Genomic DNA, 21962 nt, shown 5'->3' with positions numbered 1-21962 from the left:
TGCACATACCTTTTTCTGGGTGTTGTGGCTTTTCCTCAGTCTGCGATGTCGAAAACTGCAGAGTGTGTGTGTGTGGGGGGGGTGTAGGCAGTATGGTAGGATAAGTTAGAAAAACCCGGGTTTTTCTAACTTATCCTACCATACTGCCTACACCCCCCCCACACACACACACTCTGCAGTTTTCGACATCGCAGACTGAGGAAAAGCCACAACACCCAGAAAAAGGTATGTGCAATTTTCTATTCCTTAGGCTACATATACTTTTTAGTACATCTACACTCATAATGCCCTAAGAATCCATGAGTAAATAACCAATGACATTTAAACAGGGGTACTCCTAAACTGAAGCAGGCAAAATAGCTGTAATCATAATAAATTTTGTTCTTTAAGATGGTGCTAAGTGATCTGGACACAGTGCATTTCATTATTATTATTATTATAAATATGCATGCATTATTTTATTATGTAAAACTCAATCATTGGATAAAAAGAAAGTATATTCATTCATTTATTAGTAGCTATTCATTCTAATTAAAATTATATGCTGTTGGTTGTGCATTGTGATTTTAGTCATTCAGAAGGATAGATATCCTTGTCACCTCACTTCTGTAGTCTGACATTTCATACAATCATAAAATAAAATTTTTACTGTTATTGGGAAATCATAAAGCAGGGTCTACTGTACTTCTGTTGGTAGTTTGTTTTACAGTGCATGTCACCAATAAATATTCATTTGTGAGCATTCTATTGGATGCCATATATGAATGTAATGATAATATACAGAAATCCTTGTTTTTCAGATGAAAACCTAGCTAAGAAAATCTGTTTTCTACTGCTGGAGCTATATCTATGTACACATCAAGTGAGATATAAATTATATTAAATTATGCTTATTTTTAATTCATATTTGTTTTAAAAGTCAGTTAACATTTTTTATGTGAATTAAGGTGTCACTGTCATAAATTTATAACGTTTTAAGTTTTTTTATCTTCATGACTAACATGTTACAGATGCAAGTATTCTCCCCCCCCCCTTCCCCTCACACACCACTACCACGGTGTTTTGATTTTTGTGTCTGTGTGTGTGTGCGCTTTAAGCTCAAGAGTAAGTCTTGGTTTGATTATATGTTTTTTGAAAGAAACAGATATAATAACAGCCACCCAAATGTTTTCTGATTATAATATATCTGGGAAAATGTACATACAGTGTAATATTGCAGCCATATTTGATATATTAAGATATATTATCTTAAGGGGGTGCTTAAGAGTCCAAGCTGTATAACTGAGAGGAGACCTCCACATAGCCTTTAAAGAAATGCAGAGAACCGACCAGGGCTTCTGACCTAATGTCCAATCCGCACCTTCTCGTGGTGCACACTGTTGGGTATCTACTTGGATACTGAACGAATGAGGATGGGCTGGCAATTTGGGATTTAGCGACCAAATTGTATTCTTATTGGTTAAACCAAAATAAAAAATGATGGTACAACATGACAAAATTTCATGCCAGCTGGGGCGTTGCCCGGTTAAACAAGGCACCCGTTGTTTTCACCAGGGAACCAGGGCGAACAGCGAAAAGTCAGCTACTGGAACAAATCTGAAAACAAACGACAACTCAACATCACCAGAGTTAAAGATTGGTACTATCAACATAAGAAGCCTGAATGGCAAAGAGATGGAGCTGGCTGAGGAATTAGATAAGTACCAGATCGACATAATAGCTGTGACTGAAACAAAAAAGACCAAAACTGGTGTCTTTCTGAGCAATAAATACAAAATGTTATATTCAGGCAATGACAATCAAGGAAAAGAAGGAGTAGCCATAGTATTCAACACAAAATACGAGGCTAATCTTCTTGAATGGCAGTCAGTCTCAAGTAGAGTAATGTGGGCAAATATGAGAATCGGGAACTGGACAATGATACTTATTTGTGCCTATGGTCCCACAGAAGGTTCTACTAACGTAGAATTGGAGGAATTTTTTGATGCTTTAGAAAAAGCAACTGACACAATGAAAAAGGAAAAGCTGGTCCTTGTTGGGGATCTAAATAGCAGAGTATGAAATGATTGTCAGACATACAAAAATATTTTGGGAAAATTTGGAGAAAAGAGCAAAGCTAATAATAATGGCAAATATCTGTTGGATTTCTGCTCAGGACATGGACTGGTTATTACTAACACCATGTTCTAAAATAAAAATGTGCACAAATTCACATGGAGAGAAGAGGCAAGGAATAAGAAAAGTTTCATTAACTATGTTATTGTTGATAGTGATGTTTTCTTCCTGGTGCAGGACGCCACAGTGTACAGAGGATTTGAAATTGGAAGTGATCACTATTTAGTCTTGAGCAGGATAAAATTGAATTTCATATTGTAAAGAATAACATATAAGAAAGTTTTAAAGCAAATAAAAGTTGAGCAGCTCTCAGATGTGAACTGTAGACTAAAATACACAAAGATTATTGAAGAAAAAATGAAAGAGTTTGAGAACAGGAATCAAATCTTTGAGATTCATTGACAAGCCTTGAAAAAAGCCCTGATTGATTCAGCTAGAGAGGGATGTCGTGAGGTTGTCTGTAAGGATAAAAAAATCAGAACTCCCTGGTGGACACAGGAAGTTAAAGAGGCAGTGAAGGAAAAGAAGAAAGCATATCAAAAGTTCCTGGCAAACAAGTCAGCTTCTGCTCTTACAGAATACAGAGACAAATGTAAGAAAGCAAAACACTGTCTAAAACTAGCTAAACAAAAGTCATGGGGGGACTTTGGCAAGAACATAGAAAATAAATATCAAAAAGGTGTAAGATATTCTGGAGGTTGTTGAAAAAGCTTAGGAATGGAGGAAAGAGTGCTGTAAAAGGAGTTAGAGATGATAAAGGTGAACATGAAAACAGGAGAAAAAGATATCCTTGAAGTATGGAGTAATTACTTTGAAAAACTGATAAATGAAACAAGCAGTGATAGCACATTGGTAAAAAACACTCAACTAGCATACAGTCAGGAATACATATCCATACTTGAAGTAGAAAAAGCCAGCAAATGCTTGAAATGTGGAAAGGCAGCAGGAGTAGATGATATTCGACCACAAATGCTGAAGTATGGTGGTATAAGAGTCTTACAGTTGCTGCACTGCATAGTTCAGAAAGCCTGGACAGAGGGACGAATTCTTGATGATTGGAGTAGAGCTCTCATAGTACCCATATGTAAAAAGGGAAATAAAACTGAATGTGAGAATTACAGAGGTATTTCACTACTGATTGTTCCTGGCAAGATCTATGCAAGTATACTTGAGAAACGGTTGAGAAGAATTGTGGAAGAAAAGCTGGGTGAAGAACAAGCTGGATTCAAGCCAAATAGAGGCCGTCAGGATCAGATCTTCACTTTACGACAAATAGTCGAGAAAGCATGGGAATATAATAAAGATCTGTATTTAAGTTTTGTCGATTTGGAAAAGGCATATGATAATTAGAAAAATGAAGAGCCAAAGGCTTCAATTCGGCGACATATAACTTGTTTAAGTTAAGGGATATTACATCCCATATATGTTCTTAGCCGAATAAGAAACTCAAAGAGTTTCATGCCGAATATAGTAGAAACTATATAAAGTTCGGCGATTCCAAGCGTAAGCAAATACCTGGATACTGCAGCAACTGACCCTAAAGGTAGTGCAGGCTGAGGCAACTCGTGTCAAAGGTGGAGCAAGCTCCGATCACTATTCTTGATATTTACCCATAATGTGAACTTAGCTCCTAGGAGCTGTATTATTGTTCGACATTATGAGAGAAGGTCACTACCCAGACCGGTTTCAACCTTTATTGAGGTCTCATCAGTGAGTAGGCAGACCTAGTTAATATCAAGTTTGTAGCGAACAGAACTTACAACCCTTCTACGAGTTTTGCCATGAGGTCTCCTCTCAGTTATACAGTACAGCTTTGACCCTTAAGCACCCCCCTGAATTGCTAATTTGCTAATTAGTTAATTTGCTAAAAAAAATTTGCTGAAAAAATTGCTAATTTTTGAAAAATTAAAAGTTGACTATTTTTCTCTGAGTCTTAAATATTAGGCTTCATTAAAATTGGTTCACCCATTCAGGTGGTTGTTGACAAAACAAATACATGCAGTTTATTGTGAATGCATCTACAAATGAATATGAACCTTCTTCCATAATTTCACAAGAGTATACAAGGATTAATCAGAAAGTAAAATTAGGAGTCAATGACTTGTTTCATTTTTCTCTTGAAATATATCAGAAGGATCTTGTTCTGTTTGATACTAAAATATCTCTTGGTCCTTATAGCAGTGGCCTGATTATTTTGAATGTTTAACTTCTGAAGTGTGTTTGGTGTCTGTGCATGCTCCTGTTAAGTTAGTTTCTACATTATCTGAAAATCTCCATCATAATAAATATTTTTCAGCATGCATACTACTGATCCATGGGATCAGTAGTATGCATTATGTAATATTGAAATTAATGATCCATGGGAGATCATTCTTATACCATCCACCATGGGGAAAAAAGGGGTGTTCCACAGAGTTCTGCTTCCTTTTACTTTCTCATTCATCTTCTCTATTCATTCTTTGTAATAATATGGGAGTTATGTATATTTCTCAAAGTGTAGTCTATAAATATTCCATCTGAGGTGAACAAATTCTCCTTTTTTCCCAACATTTTACCCTCCACAGTACTAATGTGCTATAGGTTAAATAATCTCTGTCTTTAATATTTCATGGGTGGATGCTGTGAAAAAAAAAGTTTCTGTGCCAGTGACAAAAAGTTTTTTGCATTTTAGCATCATTTTCATTTTTAACACTTCATATACAAAAATTACAATTGGAAAGAAGAAGAGAAGAAAAAAAAAACAGTATTCACCCAAAATATAGGCTATTTATATTGAAATTAATGTTCACTGTACAGACATGTGACATAGAGTTCTGGTCCATTGTCATGTGGTGAATCATTACCCTTTTTTTCCCACTTGTAGATGCAGATGCATAGTAATGATTTAACAACATTTTTAAGCATTCATATACAACATGTGTATAACTGATCTAAATAATAAAGCATTTATTTCCATCTGTTATTCAACCCAGAAATATAGAATAACTTTTGTAAAAAAAAAAAAAAAGTAATTTTTGCCAAAATGTTAGTTTTTTTCAATCTCAGCAATAAGATTATGTTTACAGATAGTTATAGCATTAACTGGTGTAGTGCTTTTCACTCACTAAGAGCTTTGTTTATAACAACTGTAACAGCAGTAGTGCAAGGTAGGTTTTATTTGTACATTATCTCAGTGTCCAATGTCCCATTATCACTAAATTTAATCATTTTAATCTTAGCTGATAATGGCTGATTTCTTTCTGCCATTATTAACAACAATAAAAGAAATTAATAGTTATAAACGGTTTTATAATTCAAACCAGGAAAACTGAAGAGAGAAAGAGAGCTGCAGCAAAGACTTCATAAACAGATTACACACAAAAACTACTCATCGGTATTCAAGGCACCGTCATGTTACAAAAATCATTGTATAGTGGATCATCATAAAGCAAAACATTGTAAGATGGGGCATTACTGTATTTGCTACATGGAGACTGTTAAATGAGGAAAATTACAATTTATTATAAAAACAGCCTCCAAGTGGTAAATATACTGAACATTCATTCTAACTTGTTCTGCATTCACAAGTCTCCATTTCTGACTTACTCAGTGTTGGCAAACTGTCCTATGATATGAATCATCATTCAGATCATAGGATATCAAATTATCAGGTCTAAATTCTGTGCTGGGTGAGCAAGAACAACTTCATCTCTGTGATTTTGTCCCCCCCCCTTTCCCTCTGGACTTCTTGTGGTAGGGGATCTGGCATTTCCTTTTTGGAGCAGCATCTGCTTTGACCCATGGTAAGTAGAGTTTACACAGAACAGCATATACATGGTTTTATTGAGAATAAAGGATTCATGTTGATAACATTCTGGAATAAAACGTAGACTTGAGATAAAATAAAATGCAATAATATCTGTGTTGTTTATTTGAACAGGCTTATTTGTTATCTTCAGGAACATGCAAAACAGTGTGAAAGAGAATATGTACTTATTTACAGAAACATGTGATAAAAAAGTTAATCTGAAAGAGAAGTCCATGTAACCTGTTAGAATTCTAGAGACTTGACTGAGACTTTTAAACAAGTGTTTGATCCTCAGCTTCTCAAGGTGCATCCTGTTAATAATTATTTACTTCTATATTAATCAAACAAGGATGAGCTGGTCTAGATTATCAGTATATCCATACAGATGTTTGGCAGAATTTTGTTTGTGAAATTTAGTGCATTTATATTTTGAGAACTGCATGCTTAATTGCTTTTTTTATATGTATGTATATATGTATATATAGTTGTGCATTGTTTATATATAGTAGTCATGCATAGTTAATGCATCGTGTTTACGTGTAGCGTTAATTTTTAATGAAGTGAATGTAGTAGATTTGCTTGTTAATCTGACCAAAAATTGTATTAAGTATATTTGTGTATGTTTAAAATATATAAGTTAAAAAGACTTACTTAGTTGACTGAAAATGTGAGTTTTTACTGCTTTTGAGCAACATGTAATGGTGTCACAAATGCCCATAACATTTTTTTATCTCATCTTACCGTTGGTCTACCTCATTTCCAATAACCGGCTCTTGATGTTCTCTTTGTCTGTCTGTTGTCAGACATTCTCATCACATGTTCTGTTCAGTGCCTTTTATTACTAATGCAATGCCCATTACCTCTGTTTTCTTCCTTATTCAATTATTATTCTTTTTATCTAATCATATTATTCTCAAAATGGCTCTTTTCATGTTTTATTGCGCTGTTTTCAGTTTCTCCAACTTTTTTTTATTTAGTCATGCTTCAGGTTTCACTAACATAGGTCATCATTAGGAGTACACACTGATTGTAAATCTTTCTTTATTAAGTTTATGGTCATTTGTAATGATTTGTCTTGGATGTTTGTATGAACTCACTATTTCAATGTGTTTGATTTCTTTTTGTTTTAGAGTATTTTCACCATACATTATTTTTGATTTGTCCTATCTCCAAATTTATTTTATTTATACGATGTTTATCATTTTTTTTCAATCATGATTTATTGCAGAACCCCAGTTGAGAAATTCCGGTTCAGAGTAATTACTTTGAAAAAATTTTACTTGAGGCAACCAGTATAGATAGTAACAGAAACTGAATGCAATTAAGGGAACGTTTCAGTTAATGTATGGAGAAAAATCCATTGGAAAAATTATTAAGTCAAATATATACTCCAGCTAATATTTCACTTCAAATATGTGGATGGAAAAAAAATAAAATTAACGAACTGCATTGCCATAATTCAAAAGGAATGTTCCTCTAATTGCATTCAGCTTGGATATTTTCTGTTACTATCTATATGGGTTGCCTCAGTTAAAAATTTTTCAAAGTAATTATTCTGGACCAGAATTAGAACAATGAGAACTAGAATTCCCCTGCTGAACATTCCAGTGTCAGAATTATGCAAGCATACTTGAAAAGAGGACAAAGAAAAATATCCTAAATATCATTAGTGTAATTTCATACCTGTTTTTCTTGCAAGTAAGAAAAATCCTAAGTGCCACTATGATTCCATCTCATCCTAAGGTTTTGCACATCTTAGCTGTGGTGACTTTATCTTTAATATTTATTAAACATGGTTACTTTTATTTGCTTCCTTGAAAACAATATCTCTAAGATAATTTTATATAGTTTTCTTTTTCTTCTGGAAACTCCTTTGCTGTTGGTTAAGCATTAAAAAAAAAAGTTAATTTTTTATGCTTAACAGTAGCCATCTCCTTGGATAAAATATAAAACTAACCAGAACAAGAATTTCTATTTTTGGGAGGGGTGCTTACGGGTTAAGGCTGGATAACTGGGAGGAAACCTCCATGGCCTTTTGGGGGAATGCGGAGAACCGACTAGGGCTTCTGACCTGAAGTCCAATCCTCACCTTCTCGTGGTGCACCTTATTGGGTATCTACCTGGATACTGAACAAACAAGGATGGGTCACAATTTGGAATTTAGCCAACCAAATTGTATTCTTATTGACTTAAACCATAACTCAAAATAATGGTACAGCATGATAAAATTTCATGCTGGCTGGGACATCGCCTGGTTAAACAAGGCCCTTATTGTTTTCATCAGGGAACCAGGGGGAAAATAGCAACAAGTCAGCTACTGGAACAAACTCCGACTCAACATTAGCAGAGATCAAGATTGGCACCATCACCATAAGAAGCATCAAGCAAAAAGAAAGAAACTAGCAGAATTGGATAACTACCAGATTGACATAATAGGTGTTACTGAAACAAACAAACAAAAAAAAAAAAAAATAGACAAAATCAGGTGAGATCTTTCTAATCAACAAATACAATATGTTATATTCAGAAAATAACACTCACAGAAAAGAAGGAGTAGCTATAATGTTAAACACTAAATATGAGGATAATCTTCTCAAATAGCAAGCTTTATTAAGTAGGATGTTGTGGGCTAATGTCAGAATTGGGAACTGAACAATGAGACTTTTTGTGTTCATGGTCCCTCACAAGGTTCTACTAAGGAAGAAGTGGAGGAATTTTAAAGCATTAGAAATTCAGCTGACACAATGACCCAACAAGGACCAACTTTTTCTTAAGTTCGTCCTTGTTGGAGATCTAAACAGCAGAGTAGGAAATGATTATCAGGCATAATAAGAATGTTTTAGGAAAATTGGAGAAAAGAGTAAAGCTAATAATAATGGTTAAGTACCTGCTAGATTTCTGCTCCAGACATGGATTAGTTATTACTAACACCATATTCCTACATAAAAATGAATGTGCACATTCACATGGAGTGAAGATGCAAAGAATAAGAGAAGTCTCAGTTTGATTCACAGTAGCTTCTTGGAGCCATAAGTGAGAATAGTGTCCAGTGAGAACCAATCCATCTGAACTACAGTTATGTGCAACCGTCCAAGTGGAGAGGTACTATCTCTCCTGGACAGCCTATAGTGATTATGTTATACTCCTAAATAAATTCAGGACAGGTTTGTAGGATTCTCTGACCAAATTGAGTAACTGCTATAATAAATCATCATCATCATCAAATTCCTGCCATGTACCCTCAAGGGGTGTACAGGATATGATAGTACTACATGAAAAAATTATATCATTACTAACTTCCTATCTACAATTTTCCTCCAAATCAGTCTGTTACTTGTCAAGACTCCCAACATTATCAGATCTTATATTTTTATCGTCTAAGGCACTTTGTACCGTATCAATCCACTTATATCTTGGTCTTCCTCTGGGTCGTTTTGCTGCCAACCTGGCAGAGAACACTTGTTTTGCTAATCTTTCTTTGCCCATTTTGTTTAAGTGACCATACTACCTGAGATTAGCTCTGCTAACGCATTCCTGGATGCTGATAACATCAAGTTCTTTCCTAATATCCTCGTTTTTAATATGATATTGCCATTGATGCCATCTGTTCACGCTTCTAATTTTTCTCAGGACTCTCATATCTGCGGTCTCTAGTCTTTGGTCAAGTGTTTTACTTCTGACCCAGCTCTCAGATCCATAAGTTAAAATTGGTTTGAACACTGTCTTGTATACAGCTAATTTAGTGTTCCGACTAATTTCTCTCTTATTCCATATGAATTTATTCAATTGACTTCCCACCATACCAGCTTTGCTGATTCTGTTGTCCATTTCTATATTTAATTTACTACCTTCACTAAAAATCGTGCTGAAATGTTTTACTTGTTCTACAGGTTTTCCATTCACAACACAGTTGGCATTTATAATGATTCTGCCTATTTTCATTGTCTTTGTCTTTTTATTGCTGACCTTCATACCATATCTATTACAACAGCTATTCAATTTAGTCAGAGAATCTTGCACACTTGTCGCAGATTTATTTAGAAGTATAACATCATCTGCATAAAACAAAGAGCTGACATTAACATCTCCAATTTTGATATCATGTATAATACCACTTTCCTTCATAATGTGATCGACATAGATAATGAATAACAGAGGGGATAATGTACATCCTTGTCTCATACCAGATTTAACATTAAACCATCTTCCTGTACTTCCTTCAATTCTAATTGCTGATTTGCAACTCAAATAAAGACTAAGTATTGCTCGATATAATGCCCCATTGACACCATATTACTGTAGCGTATTGAATAGCTTCTCTCTTGGCACCTTGTCATATGCCTTTTCCAAATCGACAAAACTCAAATACTGATCTTTTTTATTTTCCCATGCTTTCTCGACTATTTGTCGTAAAGTGAAGATCTGATCCTGACAGCCTCTGTTTGGCCTGAATCCGCTTATTCTTCACCAAGCTTTTCTTCCACAATTCTTCTCAACCGTTTCTCAAGTATACTTGCATAGATCTTGCCAGGAACACTCAGTAGGGAAATACTTCTGTAATTCTCATATTCAGTTTTATTTCCCTTTTTATATATGGGTACTATGAGAGCTCTACTCGGGAATTCGTCCCTCTGTCCAGGCTTTCTGGACTATGCAGTGCAGCCACTGTAAGACTCTTATACCACCATACTTCAGCATTTCTGGTCGAATATCATCTACTCCTGCTGCCTTTCCACATTTCAAGCCTTTGCTGGCTTTTTCTACTTCAAGTATGGATATGCATTCCTGACTGTATGCTAGTTGAGTGTTTTTTACCAATGTGCTACCACTGCTTGTTTCATTTAGCAGTTTTTCAAAGTAATTACTCCATACTTCAAGGATATCTTTTTCTCCTGTTTTCATGTTCACCTTTATCATCTCTTACTCCTTTTACAGCACTCTTCCCTCCATTCCTAAGCTTCTTCAACAACCTCCAGAATATCTTATACCTTCTTGATATTTATTTTCTATGTTCTTGCCAAAGTCCCTCCATGACTTTTGTTTAGCTAGTTTTAGACAGTGTTTTGCTTTCTTACATTTGTCTCTTTGATTTCTTACATTTGTCTCTTTCTTACATTTGACTTATTTGCCAGGAACTTTTGATATGCTTTCTTCTTTTCCTTCACTGCCTCTTTAACTTCTTGTGTTCACCATGGAGTTCTGATTTTTCTATTCTTGCAGATAACTTCACCACATTCCTCTCTGGCTGAATCAATCAGGGTTTCATTCAAGGCTTGCCACTGAATCTCCAAGGTATGGTTCTGTTCTCAAACTCTTTCATTTTTTGTGTCAATCATCTTTGTCTACAATTCACATCTGAGAGCTGTTCAACATTTATTCGCTTTAAAACTTTCTTACATGTTATTCTTTTCAATATGAAATTCAATTTTATCTTGCTCAAGTCTAAATAGTGATCGCTTCCAATTTCAAATCCTGTGTACACTCTGGTGTCCTGCACCAGGGAGAAAATATCACTATCAATAATAACATCGTCAATGCAACTTTTCTTATTCCTTGCCTCTTCTCTCCATGTGAATTTGTGCAAATGTTTGTGTTGGAACATGGTGTTAGTAATAACCAGTCCATGTCCTGAGCAGAAATCCAACAGATATTTGCCATTATTATTGGCTTTGCTCTTTTCTCCAAATTTTATCAAAATATTTTTGTGTGTCTGACAATCATTTCCTACTCTTCTATTTAGATCCCCAACAAGGACCAACTTTTCCTTTCTCGTTGTGTCAGTTGCTTTTTCTAAAGCATCAAAAAATTCTTCCACTTCTACCTTAGTAGAACCTTCTGTGGGACCATAGCCACAAATAAGTCTCATTGTCTAGTTCTCATATTTGCCCACATTACTCTACTTGAGACTGCCTGCCATTCAAGAAGCTTAGCCTCGTATTTTGTGTTGAATAATATGGCTACTCCTTCTTTTCCTTGATTGTCATTTCCTGAATATAACAGTTTGTATATTGTTCAGAAAGATATCACCAGTTTTTGTCTTTTTTGTTTCAGTCACCCCTATTATGTCGATCTGGTACTTATCTAATTCCTCAGCTAGCTCCAGTTCTTTGCCATTCAAGCTTCTTATGTTGATAGTACCGATCTTTAACTCTGGTGGTATAATAAATTTTATATGAAAATCATCATGACAAAGATAATGAAAATAGGCAGAAACATTGAAAACATGAACTTCATTCTGAATGGAGAACCTATAGAACGAATAAAACATTTCAGCTGTTTAGGCACAATTTTTAGTGAAGATGGCAAATTAAATTTCAAAAGAGACATCAGAATTAGCAAAGCTGGTATGGTAGGAAGTAAACTGAATAAATTTATATGGAATAAGAGCAAGATTAGTCAAAACACTAAACTAGCTATATACAAGACAGTTTTCAAACCAATTTTAACTTATGGATCTGAGAGCTGAGTTAGAAATAAAACTTTTGATCAAAGACCAGAGACCACAAATATGAAATTCCTGGGAAAGATTAGGATACTGAACAGATGGCATCAATGGCAGTATCATATTAAATGCAAGGATATTAGGAAAGAAGTTGACATTGTTAGCATTCTGGAATGGATTAACAGAGCTAATCTCAGGTGGTATGGTCACCTAAACAAAATGGGAGAAAAAAGATTAGCTAAACAAGTGTTCTTTGCCAGGATTTCAGGAAGACCAAGATGTAGGTGGATTGATACAGTAAAAAGTGTCTTATAAGACAGAAATATAAAATCTGATAATATTGGAATGTTGACAGATGACAGGCTAATCTGGAGGAAAATTCTGTTAGGAAGTTAGTAATGATGTAACTTTTCTTGTTGAGAGGCTTATACGCTGGTTAAACATGATAACTAATATTTAAGGGAATTGACAGCGTATACTAGAAATATAGATTAAATAAACTTTAATATATACCTTCCGATATTTCGGCGAACGTCACTTTGCCATCTTCTTGGGAACTTACTACACAGACACGTGCACACAAGTACTAATAACAGCAAATGAGACTGAAGCTAGGAAGCTAGCGTTTCCTAAAGTCCTGATGGTGCCCCCTGGCGGGCTATATTGGTAGTTCTTGGCCTTTGGGCTGAAGTTCTTCTGATAACAGTTTCCCAAATATCAGAATCTCAGAACACAAGGATTACATCCGATTTTACCAGTACAGCCACTCTGGGCTTGCAGACCACGCTCTGGATACTCGCCACAGAATAAGATGGAAGAAAGCCACAGTAATACACCGCAGCAAGTTCAAGTATGAAAGACTATTCATGGAATCGGCCTCGGCCCTTAGGAACATGCCAAACCTCAACAAATTTGGATGCATGAAACTGCCCCAAATTTGGGAAACTGTTATCAGAAGAACTTCAGCCCAAAGGCCAAGAACTACCAATATAGCCCGCCAGGGGGCACCATCAGGACTTTAAGAAACGCTAGCTTCCTTGCTTCAGTCTCATTTGCTGTTATTAGTACTTGTGTGCACGTGTCTGTGTAGTAAGTTCCCAAGGAGATGGCAAGGTGACGTTCGCCGAAATATCGGAAGGTATATATTAAAGTTTATTTAATCTATATTTCTAGTATATGCTGTCAATTCCTTAAATATTAGTTATGATGTAACTTTTCATGTAGTACTATCATGAGATCCTATAAAAGGAATTTGATGATGAAGAGAATTACTATTTAATGTATTTTAAAGAATCTGTCCATTACTTTATTATTTTAAGATTTTGTGTTTAACAAGAGCATTAGAGTTTGCAGAAGAAAAATGAAAAAGTTATCTTAGTGCCGTGTGTCCTAAAAAATAAAAGGAATTGTGTGTGTGGTTTAAAAAGAAATATTAAAAAATGAAGTTGCCACTTCCAAGATGTGCAAAACCTCAAGAGAATCAGTGGCATATAAGGTTTTTCTTATTTTCAAGAAAAACAGGTGTTAATTATTTAGATTTTGGTGACCTTTCAGGGAGAAATAAATGGCACCTATCAAGTTTAAAGTAGTTAACTGTGAATCTTTTGTTTGTTCTCACCAGATCCTGTGATTTTAAATTTAAGTTAAATTTTATTCAGCATTGTTGGCCTTGAAAGATAATAATTATAGTTCTTCTTCTTCTTCCTTTTTCATATTAGACCCATTGGCCTGTTATGGAGCTGTCCTAAGCCCTTCCAAGCCATACCTGTCCTGAGGATAAGGTGACTAGCCCTATGCTTCCCATTGTGTCCTATGTCTGTAGGTGCATGTGTTCATGATGCCAGTTTACCTGCTTATGGGAGACAAAACCCCAAATAAACTGGGGAGAAAAATCCTGTAGTCCATGCCCAAGACTGACTAACTTGGCTATGTCTGAGAAAGATCCTAAGCTCCTCATGTCAGCGACGGGAATCAAACCCGGGACACTCCTTTCCCAGGCATATGGTTGCGAAGCACATAGCCACTCGGCTAACCACGCAGATTAATAATATTAGCAATTCCAGTTTTAATAACTGGAACAAAACTAAACTTGTTATGTAACTGACGTGTGACCACATCTAGACCATTCTGTACATATTTGATCATCTGAGTTTCTTGGAGATGCAGAAGTGGTGGTGAAGATTCAGAAGCAGGTAAACAAAATGATGACCAGTCTGTGGCATGCTCCCTCTTTAGATAGACTGAAGTTTTGTTTATTACAAGAGTGGATGAACAGAAAAGAAGGGACATAATAGAAACATGGGTATTATTAAAATGGTTTTATGTCATGTACTGAAAGAAATTTTTCAGTACATAACAAGGCAGTCAGCCCTGGATGTTGTGTAAGGGTGTGGTTAGTAAAGGCATGAGGAATAGATTTTTTTCATTGCAATTAGTGGATGTGGGGGGGGAATAGTTTGCCATAGGCATCATGAGGGCTCTATTGTTGAATGAGCTTAAAGAGAGGTATGACAGATGACAGGCATTGGCTAATGGGGATCTCCCAGTATGAGTGTTCAGACTCCATTTAGATGTCTGTGTAATAATAATATTGATGATCTCATAGGTATAGAAGGCATAATTTTATTGTCTATGCTGAAATAAAGTTTTATACATTTCTATATGTTTCTTTTACTTAACAAAGGTTCTGTTGTGTAAAAGAAACATATCTGTACACTGGAGGTAAAGAGCACTATGTCCATTTTTTTATGGAATTGAGTTTTAGGTATATTTTAATGTTTTGTTTCATGCTCTTTTCAGTTGTGCAAAGGCACTAGCTCCTGTGTGTAATAATAAGTGGATTAACCAGTTGGAAAGGGCACTATGTGCCATCATGGTATCAAGGAAAAACCACTAAGTGGACAAGTAGCCTTTTACTTCGATGCGTAAAAAAAATGGACATAGTGCTCGTCGGTTGTCAGATATATAGAAGTGTAATATCTACTATTTCACAAGTTTATAATTTCAGCCCATATGCTTAAGAGACCTATATATAAATAATTAATTATATCAATAGCTTTCACCAGAGTGCATTTTCTAAGAAATAAAAATAGCATTGAATTTTCTTATGATAGCCAGAAAAGGCCCTAGGTTTAGTAGGATACATAGAAAATATGCTCTTTGGAGGGAACAAATCAAATTCAAATGGAAAGAACCAATCTACTGAAAAAGAAAAGGATAAAGAGAAAGAAAGAGAAAGCACCAAAGAAAAGGAACAAAAGGACAATAAAGAATCTAAAGAGTCCAGTGAAGCTAATTCAAATGAAGAATATAGACCTAAGCTGCAACAGGTATGAAATTATCTATTTTTTTTTTTTTTCTATGTTTATATATTTTTATGTGCTTGTTCTTGTTATTAGTTCTGAAAATAAAATAATAAGAATTTTATTATAGAACACTTAACAGCCTTAATTTTTTTGCAGTTCATATATATTCCTGTATATCCCGTCCACCAAAGTTTGTACACCTGTCTTTCATTTTTCATAGTGTGGGCTAAATAGACAATCTGACTCCCTGCTCTAGAAACTAAATGTAGTATTTTTCAAGTTGCTTCATAGGTGATAAGTCTCCCATGGATGATCATTAAGACATTTTTCATACCTGCAGTGAGATTTGGACTTAATTTCCTGTTCGTTGGAGAGGTAGCAATGTCCATTCAGTCAACCAGGCCAACATTCTGTTGAAGTTATTTTCAGTAAAGTCTTTTAGAAACAATATTGCTTTATTAAGGTTGTGTTTGTAGATCCATTGTAGATGCTACTACAATTACCAGAATGCTATACCATGTGCAGGTTATATTCAGAATGTAGAGCAAGAGTTGGACATCACCTTTCTTCAATCCTCTTTCAGAATTGGCTTTTTGTAACATATATCTTACCTTGGCTGGTTCTTCCTTTAGTTACCCAACATTGTGTACCCTTAGCTTACACCAATCACCCCTTCCCACCACCTGGATGACCTACCAAATTTATCATTGATTAACTAATAGGTCTCCATGCAATGGAGAAGTTGACTGTTAATGACATTCTCCATTATTTTGGAGAAAACCGAGGTGAGGATGATCAGATGTTAGTTTGCTACCGAACTTTCATCTCCTTTTTTTTTTTTTTTTTGAATAGTTTGGATGCTTGCTTCCATGCACTTGGATAAGAGCCAGTTGAGTATAACAGATTATAGAGACAGTATAGAATAGGTGTTGGTTTTGGAATACGGCATTTGTGTATTCCAAAATTACAGAGATGCTTTTGAGATCTGAAGACTTTTTTTTGTATCTAAGTTGTTTAGTATTCTTCTGATGTTTTTTGCTCGAAAGATCACTAGAAGCATATGTCACACTGTTTCTAGTATTGTGGGAGGTGATTTGCCATAATCATCTATGGGAGTTGGAGGAGAAATAACGCCTCTGGCATCATTCTTCTCCTTCAAGCTTTATCTCTAGGTGCTACAAACAGTAGCACCTAGAGATAAAGACACAATTCAAACCATCATATACAACTTCTGCTTGACCACAGAATTGTGGTCAAGCAGAAGTTGTATATGATGGTTTGAGGGGGGGGGGGGTGATGAAGGCATGATTGTTTGGATAGGAGGCTGCTATAAGCCTTTTCAAAGTCATATTTCGATTTGTTGCATGCTTCATTACAAGCCGTGTATGAAGCTGGAGTTCTTACACACCAGTTGTTAAACCATGGCTTGGAAAGTGGACAAGAATTTTGAATTTAGCAGGAAATAATTTCTGTAACCTGCCCAGATCAGGTAGTTGAATCAAAAGGGTGGAAGCAGTAGTCTGATCACAGAAAGGAAGAGTAGAAGTTTCAGAAGATCATTCCATTCTGCACCCTTGTAGTGCTAGAGGACCCAAAGTTGGAGGTGGTTAGAGGAAGGGAGAAGTACTCAAGAAAAGATCAAGTGCATTGGGGGAGAGTGAAGAGGATTATTCTTGTTGGTAGATGTACACTTTGCATTGCATTATTGTTTACAGTAAATATTACTTAGCATCTTTAGAATTTCATCAACAAAATTGGAAAAGGGGATCCAATGTGTAGTTCCTAGGTTGCAATGAAGTCACCTAGGACAATGGCTTCACTGTTTAGATAATTGGATTGCATAAAATCAAGCTTCAGGGAAGAATTTGAAGAGATCAGAGTAGTTTTTAGAATCCAGAGAGCAGTAAATACATCAGATAAGCAAAGGATTCTGTAATTTCATTCCCTGGCACACAGAGACAGGTTCCTTATAGTGGAAGGAACCACTGCAGAGTATAATGTGAATGTTAATGTGAACTGGTTGCTGTAGCTGCAGTTTGGATTTCTGTCAAAAAGAGGGATATATTTAGATGTCTGTAAGTGATGTGTGTACCTAGTCTTGCCATAAATACAACTTCTGCATAGCAGAGAAATCAGTAGAGAAAGAGAGTTTTCAACGTGTGGTAATCGTACCCCTTGGAGGTACATGGTAGAATTTTTGGGGGTACACTGTGAGAGCTTAAAAGTCGCTAGATCTAGTAACCAAGTTGCTAAGTTGGCCACACTGACATGATTATTTGTTGTCTGATGTCTAAGTCTGCAATTGTTTGCTCACTTTCTTTAAGAAATGAATCTAGTTGCTGAAATCGATCACTGTTCTTTTTAATTCCGTTTTCTCAGAGATCATTTTTTTACCATGGCTTCTGTTTTCTTCTCAACATAGAACACATTAGTAAAATGTTTATAATTTTACAAGATTTGTTAAATTGTTTGTCACTCTTTGTGTTTATCGATATAGTAATTTATAAATCCAAAATTTAATGTGTGTGTGTATATATATAATTGTTTTATTTTATTCCCATTGTTATACTATAACCATAGTTTTATCTATCTATACAAGTATGCCAGTTACATACACATTTCCAGAGAGCACGTGAAGCATAAAAGGTTGAGAACCACTGGTCTAGCTGTATGGATTAACACGCAGCAGGGAGACTATGAGAACTGTGTAGCTATAATAGCACTTCACAAAGTTATAATGCAGCGAAACAGACTAAAAACACTCAGAATCAGTAGGATGTTTGTGTTATCGGACCATTAACATTATACCAATACAGAAGACGTATCTGACTGCCAAAGAAAATAAGAAAATGTGTGTTGAAAATAACATACCTGTTATTTTAAACATGACAAAAACAATCAGGATCAGTAGGATGTTTGTATTATCGGACTATTAACCATTATATCAATACAGAAGACGTATCTGACTGCCAAAGAAAAGACTGATCATGCTGTGTTACTCTGCAACAGCTTGTGAAGGCTGTGAAGACATGCCTCTGCTGTAATCCTATGAGAACACAGAAAGTGTCATGAGAGATGAACATTTTGCAGAGAACAATATCACATGTACTGATGACCTGGGGATGGGAGCCTATCATCATTCTACTGGATATTTCCTAACACCACAACTTATGTGGCAGAGGGTGATAAAATCAAAGGCACTTCTCTGGCAGTACACAAACAGCAGACACAGAGATATCCGCTTCACAGATGAGATATTTGGTTGGATGCACAGCATGTGCCAGAATTCAGAGAGGAGTCATCACTCTGCATCAGTGATGGTTCAGTGAGGGGATTGATTGACTTATATTACACACACACGTATATCATTTATGCTAGTGTTTATGCATGTATATTTTTTTAATTAGGATATTTTCTTTGATTTGATCGGGTATATGCCCCCAGATGGTTGCACAACATGTGCCAAAATTCAAAGAGGTCATCACTCTGCATCAGTGATGGTTCGGTAGGGGGGATTGACATATCGGGGGGGGGGGGTCCAAGTTTTTTTTTTGCAGAAAGAGGCCGAAACATCCATCAGAGTGTATCAAGACACCGTGTTGGAACCTGTGGTATGGCCCCTGAACAACACCTTGTTTCACAGTAGGCAGTGAACCTTCCAACAGGACTCAGCTCCTGCACACAAGACGAGGACCACACAACAGTGGTTGGAGGCAAACATACCTGACCATGTATCACCATCTGGAAGTCCTGATCTGAATCCATTGGAATTTCAAATTGTGGTCAGAGCTTGAGAGAGAGAGAGAGAGAGTAGTCTGTAAGAAATAACACCCCAGCATCACTAGCTTGAAGTGGATTTGGAGTAAGCAGTGGCAGCATTTCCTTTGGATGTTGTGCATACCATCCTCAATATGTATGTTATGCATCTGGTTTGTACGTGCTGAAAGCTGTGAATGATTTCCTAATAGATTCAAGGTTTATGTGCTGTTCAAGTTGTAAAAGTATTTATGGCTAGATTGTGTATATCACTTATGTTAGTGTTTATGCATGTATTTTTTTTTATTAAGATATTTTCTTTGATTTACCATCTTTGCTGGATTTATTTTTGAGGAGGATTTTTTTAATTGTAGTGACATATCATTTATTATCCTTTTCATGGTTTGATTTTGGAATCGTCAAAAAGAGAAGAGGGACATGTAGTCATTGAAATAGACTCTTGGACATGTCACCTATATGGAATGGCCAATCTCTTTGCCATAATTGTGGTTCTGACAGAGCCTCCCATATACTACTCCTCAACCGTCCATCTTAGGCATGATCTGGCAAAGTGATAATGTGGCAGAAGTGATATCTGTTACTTCTCAAAGAATTTCTATATGTGCACAAAAATCTCATGATTTATTGATGGCTGACTGTAATCTTAAGATGATAAGAGTGTTTCCTAGCATCACAAGGGGACCATAAATGGTCCTCTTGTGATGCTAGGAAATAGATATGGCAATTCTTGATGACCAAATTCTCTGTGCTGACTGAGAAAATTCTGTTAATGGTATTCAACTCCTTGGAGATAATGCTGAAGATAGCACAGCAGAAATATATCGATGCACAATATTAAAACACATTCTTGGTCTCTTGTGGATCTAATTAATCAAAAGAGAGAGAGAGAGATCTATGAGGGTGTGCTGAAAAGCTGTTATAATTACCGTGAAGGAATTGAGGCAGAACCACGTAGCTTACATGTTATTCTACATACTCCCCACAAAGTGTTATACACCTGTTACAACACTGCTGCATCATTTGCAATCCTCTGAGAAAAATCTTTCCCTTGTTGCACGAACCAGTCCTCAGCTGCAGATATGACTTCATCATCTGTGAAGTCATGGGGTTAGGTCTGGCAAATAGGGTGGGTGAAGCAGACATTGAAAGCCCAAGTTGTATATTGTCTGTTGGGTTTCATGAGCAGGTGTTGTCCTGCAAAAGCAACATGCCTGTGCTCAATTTCCCACAGCATTTTTCCTGCAGTACCTACTTTAGTTCCTTCAGAGTTGTTGAACAAATTGCTGCTGTAACAGTTTCACCTTTTTTTTGAGTTACTTGGTAAGGATTACACCATCCATATTCCAAAAGACAATGGCAAGTACCTTCCCTGCTCACTTTTGGGTTCGGAACTTCTTTGGCCATGGAGAATCTTTGTGTCTCCACTCCATTGAGTGTTATTTGGTCTCTAGGTTATAGTGATGAAGCCATATTTCATCAACAGTCACAATACAAGCCAAAAAATATGAACCTGATTTCTCAAAATGACACAAAATCCCATTGAGATGACAGCACAATTTCTCTCTTTTAGTCGGCTTTTATACATTTGGAGACCCACTTTGCTGAGAGCTTCTACATGTCCAGATGGTGGATAATGACAACAACTCATTCCCTGGATATCCCCAGTCTTTGCAGTGTTTTTGGTTTCTTGAGACCTGAATTTGTCCAAGAGAAACCTCTTCACACCAAGAAGGTCACCACATGGTGTGTGGCTTCGGGACATGGCATTATTGGGCCCTACTTCATTGAAGAGGATGATGTAACCGTGACCTTGAATAGTGAACGCTACATTGAGAATGTGTTGGTTCCATTCACTCAGAATTTGCATAGGGTGTGTCATGCAAAAAAACATTCCGTGCACAGGTAGTTGAATAGGATGGAGCAACCTGTCACACATTACTTGGTTCTAGAGCCTAATTATCAGAACATTTCCCTGGGAGGCTCATTTTGAGGCTCACAGAATTCCTATACCCTTCGCATTCTCCTGATTTGCATTGCTGCTGGTTGCTGGCTTCATTTTGGGTATGTTGAAGGAATGAGTATTCCACCATGACCCGTCTTCAAACTTTGATGAACTCATCATCAAATTCCTGACATGTACCCTCAAGGGGTGTACAGGATATGATAGTACTACATGAAAAATTTACTTAATTACTAACTTCCTATCTACAATTTTCCTCCAAATCAATCTGTTACCTGTCAAGACTCCAACATTGTCAGATCTTATATTTCTATCTTCTAAGGCACTTTTTACCATATCAATCCACCTATATCTTGGCCTTCCTCTGTGTCTTTTTCCTTCCAACCTGGCAGAGAACACTTGTTTTGCTAATCTTTCCTCTCCCATTCTGTTTAAGTGACCATACCACCTGAGATTAGCTCCGCTAACACATTCATGGATCCTTGATGAACTAAGGAATAAAATTACACGATATGTCTACTTTTCTCCAAGATGACAGAGAACCTTTGCATGTGCTACGAAACCTGTTTTGAAAGA

The 21962-nt window shown here is 36.2% G+C and overlaps 1 protein-coding gene across 4 annotated transcripts in view; it reads left to right on the top strand.

Annotated features, from left to right (window-relative positions):
* Not10 (CCR4-NOT transcription complex subunit 10) overlaps positions 1-21962 on the top strand; it is a 155091-nt gene that overhangs the window by 28399 nt on the left and 104730 nt on the right. For all 4 annotated transcript variants that reach the window (XM_090407829.1, XM_090407830.1, XM_090407827.1 and 1 more), the window contains exons 4-5: positions 801-862; positions 15458-15673. In XM_090407829.1, coding sequence (XP_090263955.1) covers positions 801-862; positions 15458-15673 — 278 coding nt within the window. The remainder of the gene's footprint in view (positions 1-800; positions 863-15457; positions 15674-21962) is intronic.

This window comes from Typopeltis vanoorti, chromosome 18 (assembly GCF_054136105.1).
Source record: "Typopeltis vanoorti isolate ZY-2024b chromosome 18, IOZ_Tvanoo_1.0, whole genome shotgun sequence".
In the NCBI taxonomy this organism is placed as follows: Eukaryota; Metazoa; Arthropoda; class Arachnida; order Uropygi; family Thelyphonidae; genus Typopeltis; species Typopeltis vanoorti.
Note: the sequence above shows the minus strand (reverse complement) of the source record. Positions and strands in the feature narration are given on the sequence as shown.